The sequence below is a fragment of the Lissotriton helveticus genome, chromosome 4_1 (genome assembly GCF_964261635.1).
Source record: "Lissotriton helveticus chromosome 4_1, aLisHel1.1, whole genome shotgun sequence".
NCBI classification, from domain to species: Eukaryota; Metazoa; Chordata; class Amphibia; order Caudata; family Salamandridae; genus Lissotriton; species Lissotriton helveticus.
Genome location: NC_136063.1, coordinates 310638350 through 310655541, shown reverse-complemented (window position 1 = coordinate 310655541; position 17192 = coordinate 310638350). Strand labels below are relative to the sequence as shown.

Sequence of the window (17192 nt, the reverse complement as noted above, 5' to 3'; positions counted from 1 at the left end):
GTTGGGAGCTCTTTTTCTGGAAAGTCATTGTTTGTGCTGTTATTGATTCCCAGTCACAGCTTGACTAATAGAAGACAGAGCATTGCGTCAACTGTGTCATTACATGTCTTTAATTTCCCTTGTTCTGTGGAATGTCTGCTTGCCTTGAGCTTGCATGATAACAATCTCATCGCATTGTCCCCATTTTGGTAATATTTCTGTTTGGTTTTGAGTAATAAGTATTATGCTTTAATCAGCATAATAGAATTATTTGATCCTATTTTTTGCATTTTTATTTCTCCACAGTTTTTGTGATTCGGTGGTCTTATATTTACGTTCACAAGCCATCAGCAACTTCAACATCTCATTCTGTCTATCCATCTCATTTATTTAAGTCTAATTTCCGAGGAGGTTATTTGACTCCTCAGTACTGCTTTTAGTGTACACTAAAGTAGATCTACCAGTTTTTCTGTTATCTTTTCCCCCAATTAACTTGCATTAAATTTTTCGGTCTCCACCCATATTTCAGCATCTTCCATCAGAGGCTCCCCTAACGTCCATGGCGATGACCTTTTCTTAGGTGTTGAAAGTGTCATGTCAATTTTGGATTGATCTGAATAATGGGAAATTTATACTGGGGTTGTCAGTGTGGTGAAGGAGGGCATAGTCATTCTGGAGGGTCCTGGGTCTTACCAATTGGGGTCGTCGAAGATTGTACTCACACATGTCTTGGACCTTTATAGCTGACATGAAGCATTGAACAGGAGAAAACATCAACAATATACTTTAACTTGCAAAACTGATGTAACTTGACAATGAGGACCAGGAATCAATGAATATATTTATAGAGTTTTATTTGGATTACCAATCATTCCAGTCAATAGGCAAAGCATCTGCAAATACGATAAGTACATTAGTACAATAGGCAAAGTAAAATATCTTAGATGATTGAGATGCCTTAGAACAAAACAAAATTGTGACAGCCACAGTCATGTAATAGCAAATAAAAGCAGCAAACAGGTGTTCAATAAAGATATTTCCCTTCTCTACTCTTACATTGGTCAAAGATAGAATCCTCTATTAAGGGTTTCTAGTTCGGGAGCATATAAGCAAAAGGTATCAGCGTGATCAGATTCTAGTAGAAGTCAAAAAATAAAAGGAAATAAGTGTTTGGCATTCACAAGAATAGGGAAAGCAGAGAGGTCAGTATCTCTCCAAGTCTAACTCCAACAGCACTCCTCAGCAGAACTAACTCAAAGCTGCATGAACATCTATATAAAAGAAACATGAGATTCAAATGTGTGTTATCTCTGTTCACACCATTAGTATCCAATCAAAATACTGTTCATGTGTTGCTGCAACATTGCTCTGAGTTTCCAACGCATTGCAATTAAGTCTACCTTTCTCATCCTTAAACACCTTGCCATCCTGGCACACGATGAACAGAAAGCTTTGTTTGACAAATTGTATCCCCACGTTCAATGTCAAATCTCTCTCAGGTCACTCTATCATTAGTATAATACAGACAATGAGCCTTTTACTTCCAATAAAATATTAAACTTGCAAAGAAGGAGATAGCACGCAAGCTTGAAAATACATTTCAACTGAGGCCTATAGTCAGACTAACTTAAATGAGTGCTAATATGCACTACGATTACATGGTTATACATGCACAAGTGTAACTTTAATAAACTGCAAAGAGTGAGCAAAAGAATCCATGTTTACTTAAGCAAATATAATTTGAAGTGTAAATGTAGAATGGAAATAAAAATATGTGATTCATGTTCATACTTAACATTAGTGTACACATTTATAAAATAAAGTTCTACAATGAATACATTTCAGCAATGTGTATAAATGTGTCACACACGTTAATAAGATCAAGGCACACAGGAAATATAATGTCAGGTGCACGTATATAATTGCGCTTTTGTGACATGTAAGGGTGGAGCCTAAATGATGCTGCTCCAGTCAAAACATGACTAAATCTGACAGAAATACCCGATTCTTCATTACAGAGTCCTATTCTTCCTTGTCATAGGCCTTTCTGTGAGGGTGATTCAACCTCAGCGACATCATCTCAAACCCTAATCATATTTTTTTTAAGAGTTTCCCTTTGGTCAGAGTGCTTTGTGTAAATAATAAGCACAAACCACAACAATGGCCACCACTTCCATGGCCGAAGGGTGTGATGGAGAACTGGAACGAGGAAGATCAAGACTGCGTTTCATAAAGATTACCTGTAAGGAATCCATTATCACTTTGTCCTCTTTCTTCAACCCGGTCATTATCTATGACGGCATACCAAGCAGTATGGAGGCCATTGAGGCAACACACGGACACGGAAAGTAATGCTGCACACGTGAATCCGTTTCTTATCATGATGAGGAATTACACTGCCACAGAGCTCAACCTATCAGAACCCAAAAAACGCACACACACCAACTCCAAGAGAGTAGCCTCTCCAATATGTATCTCCTGGCTCCAGCCCAAGGCCTTGATAAATGTGGCCCATGGAAATCCATGACTACAAATGACCTCTTCTTTTGTTGGTGTGAGCGCAGAGGCTTGGTTTTGCTGGTAATTGTAGGAACACTCACACTACCAGTAGCAATTAAGATGGCCCACCTGCCTGTAGGGGCTCCCCATGGAGTTTAAAGGGATGACTTGGTGCTTCATAGCTGCTATGTTTCTGATCAGATACGTTTTGAGGCATGGCAAAGTGAGCAATTGCCCCTAGTAAAGTTATCAGACTAGTCCAAACTGCCTCTGTAATAGTGATAGTGTGGCCTGCCAACATTAACTCCTGCACTTCCAGGCAGCTGGTGGCATTTAATGTATAATATCCTGTCTCATGACTCTCTCCGTTCTCTTTACCTACCTATCTACCTGTCTCTACATCTGTGCACCTCTCTATCTCACCTATGACTCCCTCACCTGCTTCTCTCAATAATAGACCTCATTTTCTCTACCTCTCCCTTTCATAACCATATCTCTCTCTACACCAGTTTGGGCCCCCCTCTATATCGCAGCTTCCCTGTCTCCTTTCTGTACCTCATCTCTCTCTCTCCATGGAGTCCTCTCTCAATGCCTGACTTTCCTTCTCACACTGTTATCCACCATCTATTTCACCTCACTCTCAGCCTCAGCTCTCAGTACCTGACCTCATCTTTCTCTACCTCAGCTCTCTGTTTACCGCACATCTTCCTCACTACTTCTTCTCTCCATCCGACCTCCCTCACGCTAACTAACCTCTCACTTTAACTTAACTTTTGTTAAGCACGCCACCCCGAAATGACAATATATTTTGACTTGTTCACCTCAGCTCTCTGCATCCCTCTGCACTCTTTCTCCCTATTTTGTGTTGACATCACCTCTCTCACTACCCTACTTCTTTATCACCATTTCTCTTTTATTCTCTATGTCATTAGGTCTGGCTAGATGGTGCAGCGGTCACCTGACCTTGTGTGATGATCGTGAAAAAAGATTAGGAAACAGGCCTGAGGGAGAGCGCTAGACCCTGCTCACATCCTGAACTTCTCTCCGAGCTTTTGGTTGGACAGAAAGTGTTTGTTTCCGCTACAAAGTGTGCCCAGAATGTCTGACATACTTATTCTGGAAAGCATAAGCTAACACACTCTTCCTCCCCCTCAGTCTCTCTATTTCCACCTCTGTATCTACCTCCCATTCTCTACCTCATCTTTGCCTTCTACTTCCCTTTTCTCTGCACACCTCATCTGTCTTTTTACCCTTCACTCCTCACTCTCTACCTTTCTTTCTGCCTTACTACTCTCTTAACATGATCTGTTGTTTTATATATCTTCTCATACTGACCCTCTCTACCTCACTGCCCTCTCTATTTTTCTCTCACTATCTTACCTCCTGTCTGCCTCTACCTGTTTCTAACTCTCCTCTAATTCTACTTTGTCTCTTTCTCTCACTTCCTCACCCCAAGGCAGCTGCGGCAGCTACTGGTAAGAGCAATGGGGCAGGGTGGGGGGGATTGCTCTCCTACCTGCCACGGCCGAGGCTCCCCCGAGGTGTATCCCACCCCTCTCCATCACTCTACTCTTCCTCTCTCCAGCTCTCTCCACTCATCTTCAAAACCTCACATATCTCTCTGCCTCTAGTCTTCTTTTTACCTGTCAGTACATTTCTTTCCAGCTACTTCACTTTCTCCCTCTACCTTACATTGCTCTCTACCGTGCTTCCCACCCAACCTCATCTCAACTCCCTTCTTCCTCTACTTCACCAGTCTGTTCTCTTTATGTTTCTGTTCTCCTGTTCCTCACCATTTGTCTTGTGCAGAAGAGTCAAAAGTCACTGTCTACCCAGAGAAGTGTACACATGGAAAAGGTAGCGGAGAAGCAAGGCAGTGTCTGTGAAATAAAGATAAATTGTCATATTTCACCCAACAGAATGGTGAAAATTCTGTGCGCATTGCTTTGATTTGATTATAGCACGAAAACCAGTTGTGAAAATGAACATAAATTCAAAATGCCTGAGGTAGCGGAAGCGATATTACCCGCCCTTTGACCATCAATTTCACTCACACACAGGTGCTTACACATACACACACATTCACACATAGGCACTCTCTCACGTAAACACACACTCACATTCAAGCACACATACAACATACATTTAAAAACATGTTTCTAACTTACCTCAGCTGCAAGGGAAGGTCATAGTCCAACTAATTATACTCCTGTTATTTTATTACTTTGGTAGTGAATGCTGAAACATTATTGAGCATTAGTGCAATACAAAATGTGGAGGGAAAACAAAGAGAGTGGAGCCTCAACTGATATCATAATACAAGCTGCTACTGTGTTCCTGCCACTGGTTTTGCCATCTCTGAGGTCACGGGTCGCAAAGGGAGTGGTCGAGGTCGCAAGGGTCAAGCCGAGGGTCGCGGCTGTGACCACTGTCAACTTCTAAATGAGGTCCAAGCTTGTGAAGGAGGATTTATTTGTCATTTATACATTTCTGGCAATTAAGTGATATGTGCATCTGTCACATTTTAAAATAATGCACTAATCAACTAAGCATCCATCAAGACACCCTTACTAGTTGCAAGACAAAAAAGCACCTAGATCTAAACATAAAAAGAAATGGCGTTATTAATTAATGTTCAAGCTTTCCATCAAAATAAGACCCAAGTCTTCCAGTAAGGAGTGCCACAGTAGTACTCCTTCCTTAGTAACATCCCTGTATGGCAGCAGCTTATCAGATGAGATCTCACACCACCGCCTATTGTATACAGCATGGTAAATAGTTCACGTTCTTATATACCACACAACGTGTGCATCCTTTTACTAGAACAGACTGCACAGAGAATGCTACATGAGAGTGCCTTTAGAACAGAAATGCCCAGCATATCTGTAGGAGGACCGACTGATTGCCAGATTTGCAGGAATAATACTGTTTCTGTAAACGAGCTCCATTTAGAGCTATTGAGTGTACATTTCTGTTACATAGTTATCTTGAAAATCTGCCATGGATTGTGCCATCCTGGGCACAGGTGTATGCCCTTGACATAGAACTATATGTTGAGGGTAGCTAACTCCACAGGGATAATATATTGAGATGTGTAAAAAGATAGAAGAAGATTAGGAGGCAATATTTAGAACAATCTTATAAGGATTCCTATTACATGGGGGTGTCCAGTGTAGGTCCAGTAAAATCGGATCCATGCCAGATTGTTAGGATGTTCACATTAGCTAAATTTACTCCTTTACATACACAGTGATTATCCTGACCATTTCACCTAGATCTGGTCATTCTGGACCCATTAGACACCCATGACAGAGGAAGACAATGCAGTCTAGAAACTCTACTTCTGTAACTTCTCCTAACTGTACAAGAAACAGGACAGACCGCTTGAGGACCAGCTGCAAAGATTAACCTTGGTCTTCCAGATATGATCGCAAGACCTTATTTTAATTTGAGCTTGATGAATATGATGCATTTTTTTATTTTAATGGCAGAATGCAGAGGGGGTAATGCTCCACCCTATATATTGTAAAGGGAGGCCCTCCATTTCCATTGTTGAAATGGATATCATTACACCTTCAGCCAGCCCTGTGATGTACTGGTACCTAGGAAATACACTCCTTAAATTCAATTTAGTAGGATTCTACTTCTTGCCCCTTTTATATACTGATTTGGACAATATTCAGGCAAGCAAATCAATAATTAGAAGCAACTGTTCTAGACATAATGTATAAATGTAATGTCAAGTATAAATGATGAGGTCTTTTATACAAAACTATCGGTATACAAAGATATTGAAAGCATTTGGTCGAAGAGACGTGTTTAAAGTTTATTTTGAGAAAACAACTTTTATTGTAACTAATCCTTGCATTCAAAACTTCAGTTACAAAGATCTCAGTATCTATACCTCAACAAAAAGTAACACACATTAAGGCGTGTTTAGCATGCCTAGGGTCTTTTGCAACAATCATGACATACTTAAGTGGTCCGTTGGGCTCATCCCCAATCTGCCACACTTGCAGAGCATGCTAAGGAAAAACTCTCAGGACTCGAGCTAGGGGACATGCGTCTCGACTGTCTACCATGTTGGGAACCTGAGGAAGGAATCTTTGGGATTCCCTACCCTAGATTTGCAAGTATCCTTTGTTGAAAGATGAGTTATAAGTTGGTAAAAATCATACACTTAGCACCAGCAGAGAAATCCCCTGGGATTCCCATTTCCTGGTGGCAAGCTTGTACATCCCTGGAAAGATCATCCTATTTATTACTGTAGTGTCCGGCCCCTGGATATCCCTGGCATTCGTCATGGTTGGCCAGCGATGACGTGGAGAACAAACAGAATTTCCCTGCTTTAAGGGGTGCAGGCAGTTCTGATGTGGAGTCTGCCATCCCTGAGTTAATCTGGTACAACTGTTATAGCTGCATTGCGGTGCTTACATCACCATGATGATAGCTGCCACCAGTGTTCCATTCTCCCCTCCCAGACGACTGACCATGTAATAAACAGATAACAGGCAATGCCAATAGGTCTGGCTTTACAAGAATGTTGTATGGTAATGGAGAGTATTACATGGAATTGACAAAATGGCATGGAGTTGATATGTATTAGTGTGAAAGCAAAGAATTGTTGGATTATATTGATGTAGGTTAAAAGATCAGATGCCAATTGCACTGTCAAGCCACTCCTAAAAGTCCATGTAGGTTAATTACTTCCCCCTCCCATCTGTCCTCCTACCACAGAAAAAAACATCAATTATCTAGTTATCTAAGACTATTGAATAGCGTTCCAATGTCAGATGTGTAATACCCTAAAAGTTCAACCTCAGACAGCTTGATGAATACACAAAATTATCACAGATGTGTGGAGGCAAAGCACTTTTTTTGCTGAAAGCACACAGCTTCTGCCCAATCAAAACATGTACTCCTGGCTCCCAACATGTGGGTGGGGCCAAAGAACCTCTCTGGTGATGCTCAGATAATTGTCTGGCGACAGCTGCACGGTCGAGCCAGACCATAAAAATGGTGCCTCCGCCCAGGGCTAAATAGTGGCCTAAATGTTTTCAATCCAACTCTTTCAACTACAAATATAAAGTGATTTTAAGAGTGCATTTTCACCTATTTAAGTTGATTAAAACGCCAATTAGATTTATAACATATAGTTACAAATATCAAAATATCTATGAAGGCAACAGTTTGGTTGGCCGTTCCACCACTGGGTCCCAAGGAAGAACCCTTTCATTCTGTGTTTTGCTGCAGTTTACATTATGTTCATATAAACATTTTAAAGCTGGTGCCTATTTTCTGCAGGTCGAGGTGGATCGGATTTCAACCTACCTTCTGGAGAAGCTTGCGTCACTCACGGAATACACGGTGGCCATTTTTTCAATCTATGACGAAGGCCAGTCTGAGCCACTGACTGGCAGCTTTACCACACGTAAGCAGAAATATGTTATTGAAGATTATTGACTTAACCAATCTAGGTATAAATCATACAGCTTCATGGCAGAGTTTGTTGATTTATATGTACTATTTCATTACTAGAACTGGAAGCGGGTGCCACATAAGGTTTGTTTAGACGTTCATTTACATTAACATCACAGACAGTTGTATCACACATGTAATAAACACATATATTTTTGTATACACCAGACAAGAATCTAAAACATCCAAATAAGCGAACTAGAAATCCTTCAGAGCTATAATCGTTCACTAGCTTGTACTACAATTCCTAATGGTCATGCACAATAACATTTAAATGAGAAAATGTAATGCATGGTGGAGTGGTGTGGCTCACTGGTTAGAGGCGGCAGACCCGGAAGCAGAGAACGGCCCGGGACCAGGGTTCAATTCCTGACGTGGCAGGGTCGTGGACCAGGGTCAGCGGACTCGACAATTCTCGCCTCGGTGCCTACTCTAACCAGGGATCACACTCGGCAACTCTGGGCATTAAGCTTGCCTCATCTCTACAACGGCCCCCCGCAGACGCCGGGGATGCCTGATTTCACCTTGGAGATACCCAGAAGGGACCATCTCACAGGGAAAGCCAGGATGGGTTCCCCAGCGCTGGGACGCTTATGGGCAGCCGTGCGCTTTACAAATCCAACACATTTACATTTACATCATTTACATGCCTCAGAAAATGCCTCACACTGCCTCAGTCCCCTGCAATGTGTTGCAAGTACCTTATGAGTGAGGAGTGTAAAAAAGAAATGTTGGAAAGGATGAGTATAAATGTAACATTATATTTACAAACAGCACTGAAAATAGTCATATAGTAGCAACTTGTTCCCTGATATGTTCCTATTGCACCTTTGGTGAAAAGTGACGCAGTGCAATCTGTATATCTGTTGTAATGCAGTAGGGCTAAGTATAAAATCAAATGTTAAAGAAAAAATTGTTTAGTTTATACATGTTTCCTGTATCTTTAATGGCAGATTAGGGAGTGCCTTCCTACTTTGTCCCTCTTGCAATTGGTTTGTTGCAAACTGGAGCAGGGTAGGCTATGGGTCATCTTTCTCTTTGTGGAGGGCCACCTAGCTGTTTCTGTGTGGTGTATGTGTGTTCCTACCAGTGAGGGTCGTTGACAGGGTGAACTGTAAGCTAAATGACATCTTCAAAATGCCTCCATCTTGTTGTATGACCTGTATAATGAGATACCTTTAAATAAAACTCAAATGGGATCCAGACACCTTCACATTATTACAAAATAAATCATTCTCCTCCCATAACAGTCTTATTGTCCATGCAGTCCCTTCGCCTTGTTGCTAAAGAAGTGAGTGGTAGTAAAACTACCCTGATCTTGGAAAATATATATGACGCGTCCTTCATCAAGACTTCAACATCCCTGGTCAAAGCACCAATCGCTTTTTCTAGACTACTCATAAAATGACCTCGAAAGGCTCCAAGCCGGACCTGACTGGGCGGCTGAACGGACCAATCTCTACAGTTTATCGCAGGCAGGACATACTCCTTCACTACATCCACACTTGGGTGTGGGACTTCTCAGATTTAGTAATAAAGCAAAAATATGTTCACAGACTGGTAGAACTCAGAAACCATAAAAACAGAAGGGGCGAAAAAAAGCAATTCTTCTGATACAAAGGACGACCAAGCTGTTGTTTATTTTCTTCCAGAAATAAATACAGAAAATGTGAACTACTCTCACTCTCTCATGCCGTGACCCTCTCTCCGAGTAATATCTGCTTCCATATTCAGATTGACTGAAAAATACAAGCCATGCAAAAATGGGATTGACTGGCACTCTGACCAAACAGACATCAGATCATCTCAGGCACCCTCATCGACACCAGCTGTTCTGGAAGCATGGGGCATTCCACAGACCTCCACCCAATCCACTCATTCTTCAGTTCAGTCACCACAGCAGATAAAAATAGACTGACTGACCCTGCCCTACTTTATGTGCTCTAGACAGACACCGCATGCACCACTGGTGCTCTCAAACTCCATGTGTAATCTGCAGGATGTACCTGCAGGGTTGTTGACAATATAATTCCAGGTCCCTGTTCAAGAGGGAAAATGTAATAATGCCCTGATTGGCTTGGAATCTCTCTCGTGCCTCAATAACAAAAGATAAGGCACTCATTCGAGACGGAACAATTACTCTCAGCATGTATTTTAGAAATGCCTTCAAAATACATGCAAAAAGAACAATTGATGGACAGAATGTTGGACAATGTCAAACAATCACCCAGTACGGAGAAGTGGGCGTAAATCCATAGTTTATTTGCTCCCCATGCCATTCCAGTTCAGACCCATATGCAAATCAGTCTTGATTGGGAACAGTCCAGCCTGAACTGCCAGGCCAGGTTCTCCCTGGACTGAAAATAAGGTTCCTAGGACCGGTTTCGGGGTTTCACCCCTCATCAGCCAGGATAGCTTGACTCCAGTGGCATGGAGAGCAAGAGACCTACTTCTGGGCATTCCCGTCCCACTCGGGGTGACAAATACAAAAAGAACAATTGAGGGACAGAATGTTGAACAATGTCAAACATTCACCCCAGTACAGAGATCTGGGCCTTAATCCGTTGTTATTGGGGTGAATTTTGCATTATTCAGTATTCTGTACATCATTTGTTCCTTTTGCTTTTGTCATTCTAAGTGGGAAGGGTATGCCCAGACATGCATCCCGTGCTCACTGAACCACTGGATTAAAGCTAGACTGGCTGATGGGGGGTGATGCCTCGAAACTGGTCCAAGGATGCTTGTTTCTGGTCCAAGGAGGATCTAGCTTTACAGTTCGGGCTGGACTGTTCCCTTGAGGAACAGGGTCAAGACTGATTTGCATATGGCTGGGTCCAAACTGGGGTGGCATGGTGAGCAAATGAATGATGGATTAACCCCAGATCTTTGTGACTGGGGGTGAATGTTTGCATTGTTCAGCATTCCGTCCCTCATTTATTCCTTTTGCTTTTTAAAAAAAAAAAAACATGCATCAAAACCTTTTGGGGCCCTACCCTATGGATTGCAGATCTTCAGCATCTAGGAAACACACTTCCTTTATTTTTTTTAAAGAAGAAAACTGATTTCTTTCAGGGTGGTCTGCCTGTTCTGTAAGTCGGTGCAATGTGGCTTGCTTGTCAGAATACAGTAGTCATAAATATTGTCTGGCCTAAATTTCATGTCATAAATATCATTTGCAAAAATATCTCTCACTGATGTAGAATTTCCATTATTTACTACAACAGAGCGATACTTTTATAAATGATATTTGCAGCATAATATTTACGTAAAATGATATTCTTATTGCAATATTCTGTAACCATTCCCTAATCTGAGGATGTGTGCAACCTCAGGGCTGGCTCCTCTCCCAGGCTACAGTGATTTTAAAGGATTCCCTTCTGGCTGACTCTGACCGTGTGATCAGCCAGGGGACGGGATACCTTGGGGATTTCTTGCCTCGAGGAGGTACCGTCAGTTTGGGACAGAGTGACCAGGGCCACTGGAATTGGGCAACAGCGGAGGGACAACTTATGCAGCAGGGTCAACTAAATTATGTGGCAAGAAAAGTTAAATGATGCTGCTTAAAGCTGAACATTTTGTGATAGTTCTACTTCGTTATTTTGTCATTTTTAAACATGTTAACAATGTCAGCGTATAGGTTTGACCTCATTAGTAATAGTTTACACCCAATTATAGCAGTAAGGTCCAGAAAGATGGCCAGTTAATCTATGTGAAAATCCTCCCACTGCGCTGTAATGGTTGTCACCAAGTATTTAGTAACTTTTAATTTATAAACATTTTTTGGGGTGACATCTGTAAAATATGCAGCAGATGATGAATTATGTGGCAATTGTAACATATCCATAATTATGCGGAAAACATCCCAGCCTCAAAATCGACAAAAACCAGTGGCCCTTACAGTAATTTATCTCCCAAAATCTCTTGCCATGGCTCTCTGGCCAGCTCTAAATTGTCCGATTTTATCTGCCTGTCAGGGAGACATTTTTGAGGTAAGTTGGAGACATAGCCAGTTAGCCACTGCCTCCTAGATGCTGGCACCATCCGTATCAAATACCTCTGAAGGGACTCAGAGCTGCAAATGTTGCAAGTAGATGCTGATGCCTTCTCCCACCTAGTTTCAAATCAGGGCCTCGAGTACTATATTCCTACTTGATCAAATTACTAATTTGTATGTCTTTGTCTTTTCTCTTATTACTTTCAAACAACAATAACTTTGCGGATCGGCAGTGAAAGTCCCATCCCCACAGAGCCTGAATGTCCAGGAAATCTCGACCGATAGCTTCAGAGCCATCTGGAAACCCTTCTCCAAAGACGTGGTGATCTACAGACTGTCGTGGACACCCCTGAATGTCGGGAAACCGGAGGAGGTGAGCTGTCCGCACATCAGGGGCTGGGATACAGGCAGATCCAGAGTAGATGGCCTGTCACAGCTGTACATAGCATCTTACGTCTCATAGATAAGGGGTATTCACTGAAATGTTCAAATATAAGTTTCATTGAGTCAATAAATCCCAGAATGCTCTCTGCCTCATGGTGGCGAGGGAGTGTCCTAACTCATAAATTGCACACACCATACAAGGGCCACAGTGAGCAGAAACAGGAAGTCAAGAACAGCTCTGTCTTTGTTTTATAGCAAATGGAATTCAATTTATTTCACCCAGCATACAGCACATCACATGCTGACAAAGAGACAACCGCAAACCCAAACCACAACTCGAAGTATCACCCTGACTACTTGTTGGAATCTGGAATGACTTCCAACCTGTCCGGGTGGGGTTTCTTTCCCCACCGAGTTCTCTTTCTTCTGTAGGGAGACTTGTACCTGAACGTGGGGCATAACTTGTTTCCCACACAAGGTGTACCAGATGTAAATGAAGAAATACGGTAAACTGTACTGTCCGCTGCACAGATTGTCAACGTATCACTGTTTTTGGTGACTGAGAAAACGTTTAATAAAAAGAATTAAAAAGAAAATGCCATCTCAAGAAGAGTGAAAGTTGTAGGCAGAGAACGGGGAGATAGATCATCTTTCCACGACAACTGATCAGGAAACGTGTATTAGTGTTCCTATTTCCAAATTGGAAAACACCCTTTGCAGGGTCCATTTCTCAAGAACAAATCAAAACCCTCTTGTTCCGCAAATTGTCATTTTCCAGGTTTAACAAGGAATACCCAGTTTTATCATGTGCTGAGTCATCCACTACTTTATTGCACAGGTGAGATTTCCTTTTTGGTCACACAAATGGGGTTTTCATGTTTTCCATGACACATGTGAAATCACATCACAGAAAATAGGGAAACACTTTTTTTTCCACACAGTGTGCACCCCCAATTATAGGTGTAGGAAGGATTTTAGTTAGGACAGAGAAATATCCTTCAAACTGGCTGTTGTAGGGATACAGGTGATGCCCACAAAGAAAGTGGGTTGTTAACGCTGTTTTAACGCTGGTCCCTAGTAAAATAGCATTATCTGTGCCCAGGGCCTGTAAATTAAATGGTACTAGTGGGCCTGCAGCACTGAATATGCCACCCACTCATAAATCTCTTTAAATATGTCTCAGGCCTGTCATTGCAGCCCGTGTGCGATTTTTTAAGCCATCATGTTGACCTGGCAAATTAAATCTTTTCCCATGCCTAAACTAATACATATAAGTCACCCATATGGTAGGCCCTGGACAGCCCAGAGGGCAGGATGCAGTGTATATACAAGTAGAATATATGCTTTTAAGTTTTAAATGTCCTGGTAGTGAAAAACCTCTTAAATTCATTTTTCACTATTGCAAGGCGTATTCTTGAGTTCTAGCTGGTAATCTAGCTAGTCTAGCGGATCCTTTGCTTGTCCCACCAGACAACAGTATTTTCATCAGGGATTCGTTATCCGTGCGCAACACAAAACAAGCACCCCACAAATAAACACGAAAGTACTCTGCACCCCAAGCAGCTGCTAACGCCTCCCGGCCGGCGTAAGGGTGCGTGAAGCGTGAAGCTAAAGCAACAGTTCTCTCTTTTTTTCCATGCATCTGCAAAAAAACAACCCCAACCCTGTGGCACTTGCAACCAGAGTTAGGATGGGCTTCAATCTATTGTCAAACAAAGCTAAGACTCCAGCATGGCAAATTTCGGTTTTAATGTCATCAAAATACACATTCTGTTCCTTGTCCCAAATAAACCCCTCCCCTTTTCGTAACAAGCTCCTCAAACTCTTCATTTTATCTGTAAACCTGTCAACAAACTATGCATAATATTCAATAAGTCCAAAGAAAGATCGTTATTTATTTATTTATTTATTTATTTATAGATTTCTAAAGCGCGTAGTCACCTCCAGGGGTATCCCAGCGCTGAACCTGTTACCACCAGTGGAGGATAGTCAGGAGTGGGATGGATGGCTCAGGGAAAGAGTAATGTTTTGAGAGCCTTCCTAAATTTTAGAAGGTTCGGTTCTGTTCTGAGGCTCAGGGGCAGTGAGTTCCATTTTTTTCCCGTATTGACCGAGAAGCGGCGGCCACCGAACCGGGCCTTCTTCACCTTGGGGACCGTGATGAAGTTCCCATGTTCGGAGCGGAGCGCTCTTGTGGGTCGGTAGGGAGTGATCCAGTTCCGAAGAATAGGGGGGCCAGCATTGTGCAGTACCTTGTGGGCCAGACATAGGGCCTTAAAGGTCACTCTTTCCCTGATAGGGAGCCAATGCAGCGTCCTCAGGGCGGGCTTGGCAGATGTTCTTGCCGGGGTGTTTGTGAGGAGTCGGGCTGCGGCATTTTGGGCTTTTTGAAGAGTTTGATCCTTCTCTGTAGGATCATGTGCCTTCCTAAGGGCATCCAACAAAGAGTGTTTAGGTCTAGCACCACCACTGGATGTGGAATACCCAAGGTATTCTATTTGCTCTGTCAAAAATGTACATTTGTGTTAAGTCAGACCAAATTCCTCTAGTTTCTTGAGAACCTTCATTAAAGTGACATTATGTGGTTCTTTAGTTTCACCCATGACCAAAATGTTGTCTTGGAAGTAGATGACACCCCTTTCTCCCTCCAACACTTTTGTTATCACACGCTGAAACACACTTCCAGCTGACGCTAGGCCAAATGGCATATTGGCCTGGCCTAGGTGCTTTGGTACGTCCCTTCAGTAGTAACAAAAGTTGTGAATTTTTTGGACTCCTCATGCAATCTGATTTGATGGTAAACACTCATCAAATCCAACTTTGGTATCCCACCCTTCCAGGCACGCTATACCGAACTCCCCTTCCCTCCGCCCCCCCTCCCACCACGTCCTGTTCCGATATGACAATTCCATCATCCACATTCCAAGCCACTCACGCACCTAGGCACGCCGACAGTGAGCGACTAGGGCAGACTATAACCCTTGTTGATAGGAGATGACTTGCACGGTCACCCCACTTTAAGGTAGGCTAGTTCGGACTAGCAGGTGCAGAGAAGTGTAGGGCTAGTGTGGCCCTACTACACTCAATAAAAGACGAACTGCTGGCCCGCACTGCTGTAATTGTTTGTGTGACCATGCAGCTATAGCCATAATGGGATACCTGGCTCTACACTGCACTGGCTACAGGTGAAGTTGTCCTGTACTCAACACCATTTATAAACAACACGCCTTGTATTATCCCCCCACAGTGTCTCCTATTATTTTTTCTGCGTACAGAGCAGAACATCCTAAAATGAGGCAAATAAAGCAATCTCAGAAATGATAGGCTGCTTATTAAAATCTAAGTGCCACTTATAAATTCCTATTGTATTGGAAAAGTAAAACATTATAGACACATATATCCGAAGCTGTATCCTATGTCTCAAAGGTACGCTTTAACTGCTCCATCATAGTAGCCCAGCTGTACTTTGCATGGCAACAAGACCTTAAAACTCAGATATTTACACACAAGGGTTTTCTTAATGGTGTGCACACAGAGGTCTAAATGAGCACGTTAGTATTGAATATTTCTTCTTAAATAATTCCACTGCTTTTGGTTTCACAGATCTGGTACTTCTCCTTTGGCAGCTAAAACATATCTGTATTTTACTATTATATTTAATAGTCTCTGTGAAGCTAATTGTGCGTCTTATGTGCCTGATAACCTGGAAGTCTTCTAAACGATCATCTATTTGGATCATCCTCGACCATCTCCCAGCATGCTCTGCTGTGCCAATCGATCAACATCTGTCTCACATCTGTGCAACTCTATGTTACTCGCCACAGGTAAAGGTAATACTGAATTGAGCCTCTTCTAACCCCAGCTTCTGTATTCTAGATTATGTTAAATGGAGAAGTCACTGACTACCTCATAGAAGGACTGGAGCAGAGGACAGAGTACGAAGTCTCTTTGTCGGCCTTTTTTACTGACGAAAGTGAAAGTGATGCTGTTTCTGTTCTCGCGACTACATGTAAGGCCTGCTTCTGTTTTTTGTTATACTGTATAGGCCAAAACTTGTTTTCTTTAAATGTCTCATCTAACACACAGAAGATTTTACTATCTAGTTGTGTGCAGCAATTTTCAGGGACAGAAATAAAAACATTCTAATAATTTCGACATGAGATCCTTGTGCTTGTCGGTGACAGAATGAATTATTGATCAGGATGACCGGACAGCGGTGGTGTAGTCCTCCAGGCTAACTCACTGACATTCATGTGTGGATGATTCAGATATAGGACTCTGTGTTTTAGTACTTGTGTAACATTTAGACATGTCACAGGAGGTCTATATAATCCGAAGTACATGATTCTTTCTTTATTGAAAGAGTTATTAAGATCCTTGCCTATACTGACAGTTAGAACTGCTCTAGACAACTATAAACAAACTGTTGTTAATGCAAGGTAGTGAAATATGTAACAATGAAGCAAGAGGAGGGCCAAAGTGAGCATGTATTTTAAAACAACTACTCCAGTCTGTCTAATGGACACTGCCACAGGTTTGGTGCAGAATGTTTGGAACTCAAAATGTGATGGGAGGAATGCTTGCAATAGGCCTAACCACTGGCAATCACACGGGGGTAGCAATCAAACCCGTTATTCATTTGTCCAACTTGCCACCTCATAGTAGACCCAGAAATATGCCAATCAAGCTTGGTTTTCTTTCATTTCGAACAGTCCAGCCTGAACTGCCTAGCCATTTTTTTGTTTGTGTAACACCCTAAATGGCCATGGTTATGCCCAGACGCCAGCCCTTCGCTTACTGTGCCACTGAGACCAAGCCATACCTGACTGCGAAACAAGTCTTGGGTTGTTTGTGTTTC

General features: G+C 42.3%; 1 protein-coding gene across 1 annotated transcript in view; it reads left to right on the top strand.

The window, feature by feature from the left end:
• COL14A1 (collagen type XIV alpha 1 chain) overlaps positions 1 to 17192 on the top strand; it is a 559513-nt gene that overhangs the window by 331078 nt on the left and 211243 nt on the right. The window contains exons 15-17 of the mRNA XM_078686835.1: positions 7783 to 7909; positions 12184 to 12323; positions 16211 to 16343. Of these exons, the coding sequence (XP_078542961.1) occupies positions 7783 to 7909; positions 12184 to 12323; positions 16211 to 16343 (400 nt within the window). The remainder of the gene's footprint in view (positions 1 to 7782; positions 7910 to 12183; positions 12324 to 16210; positions 16344 to 17192) is intronic.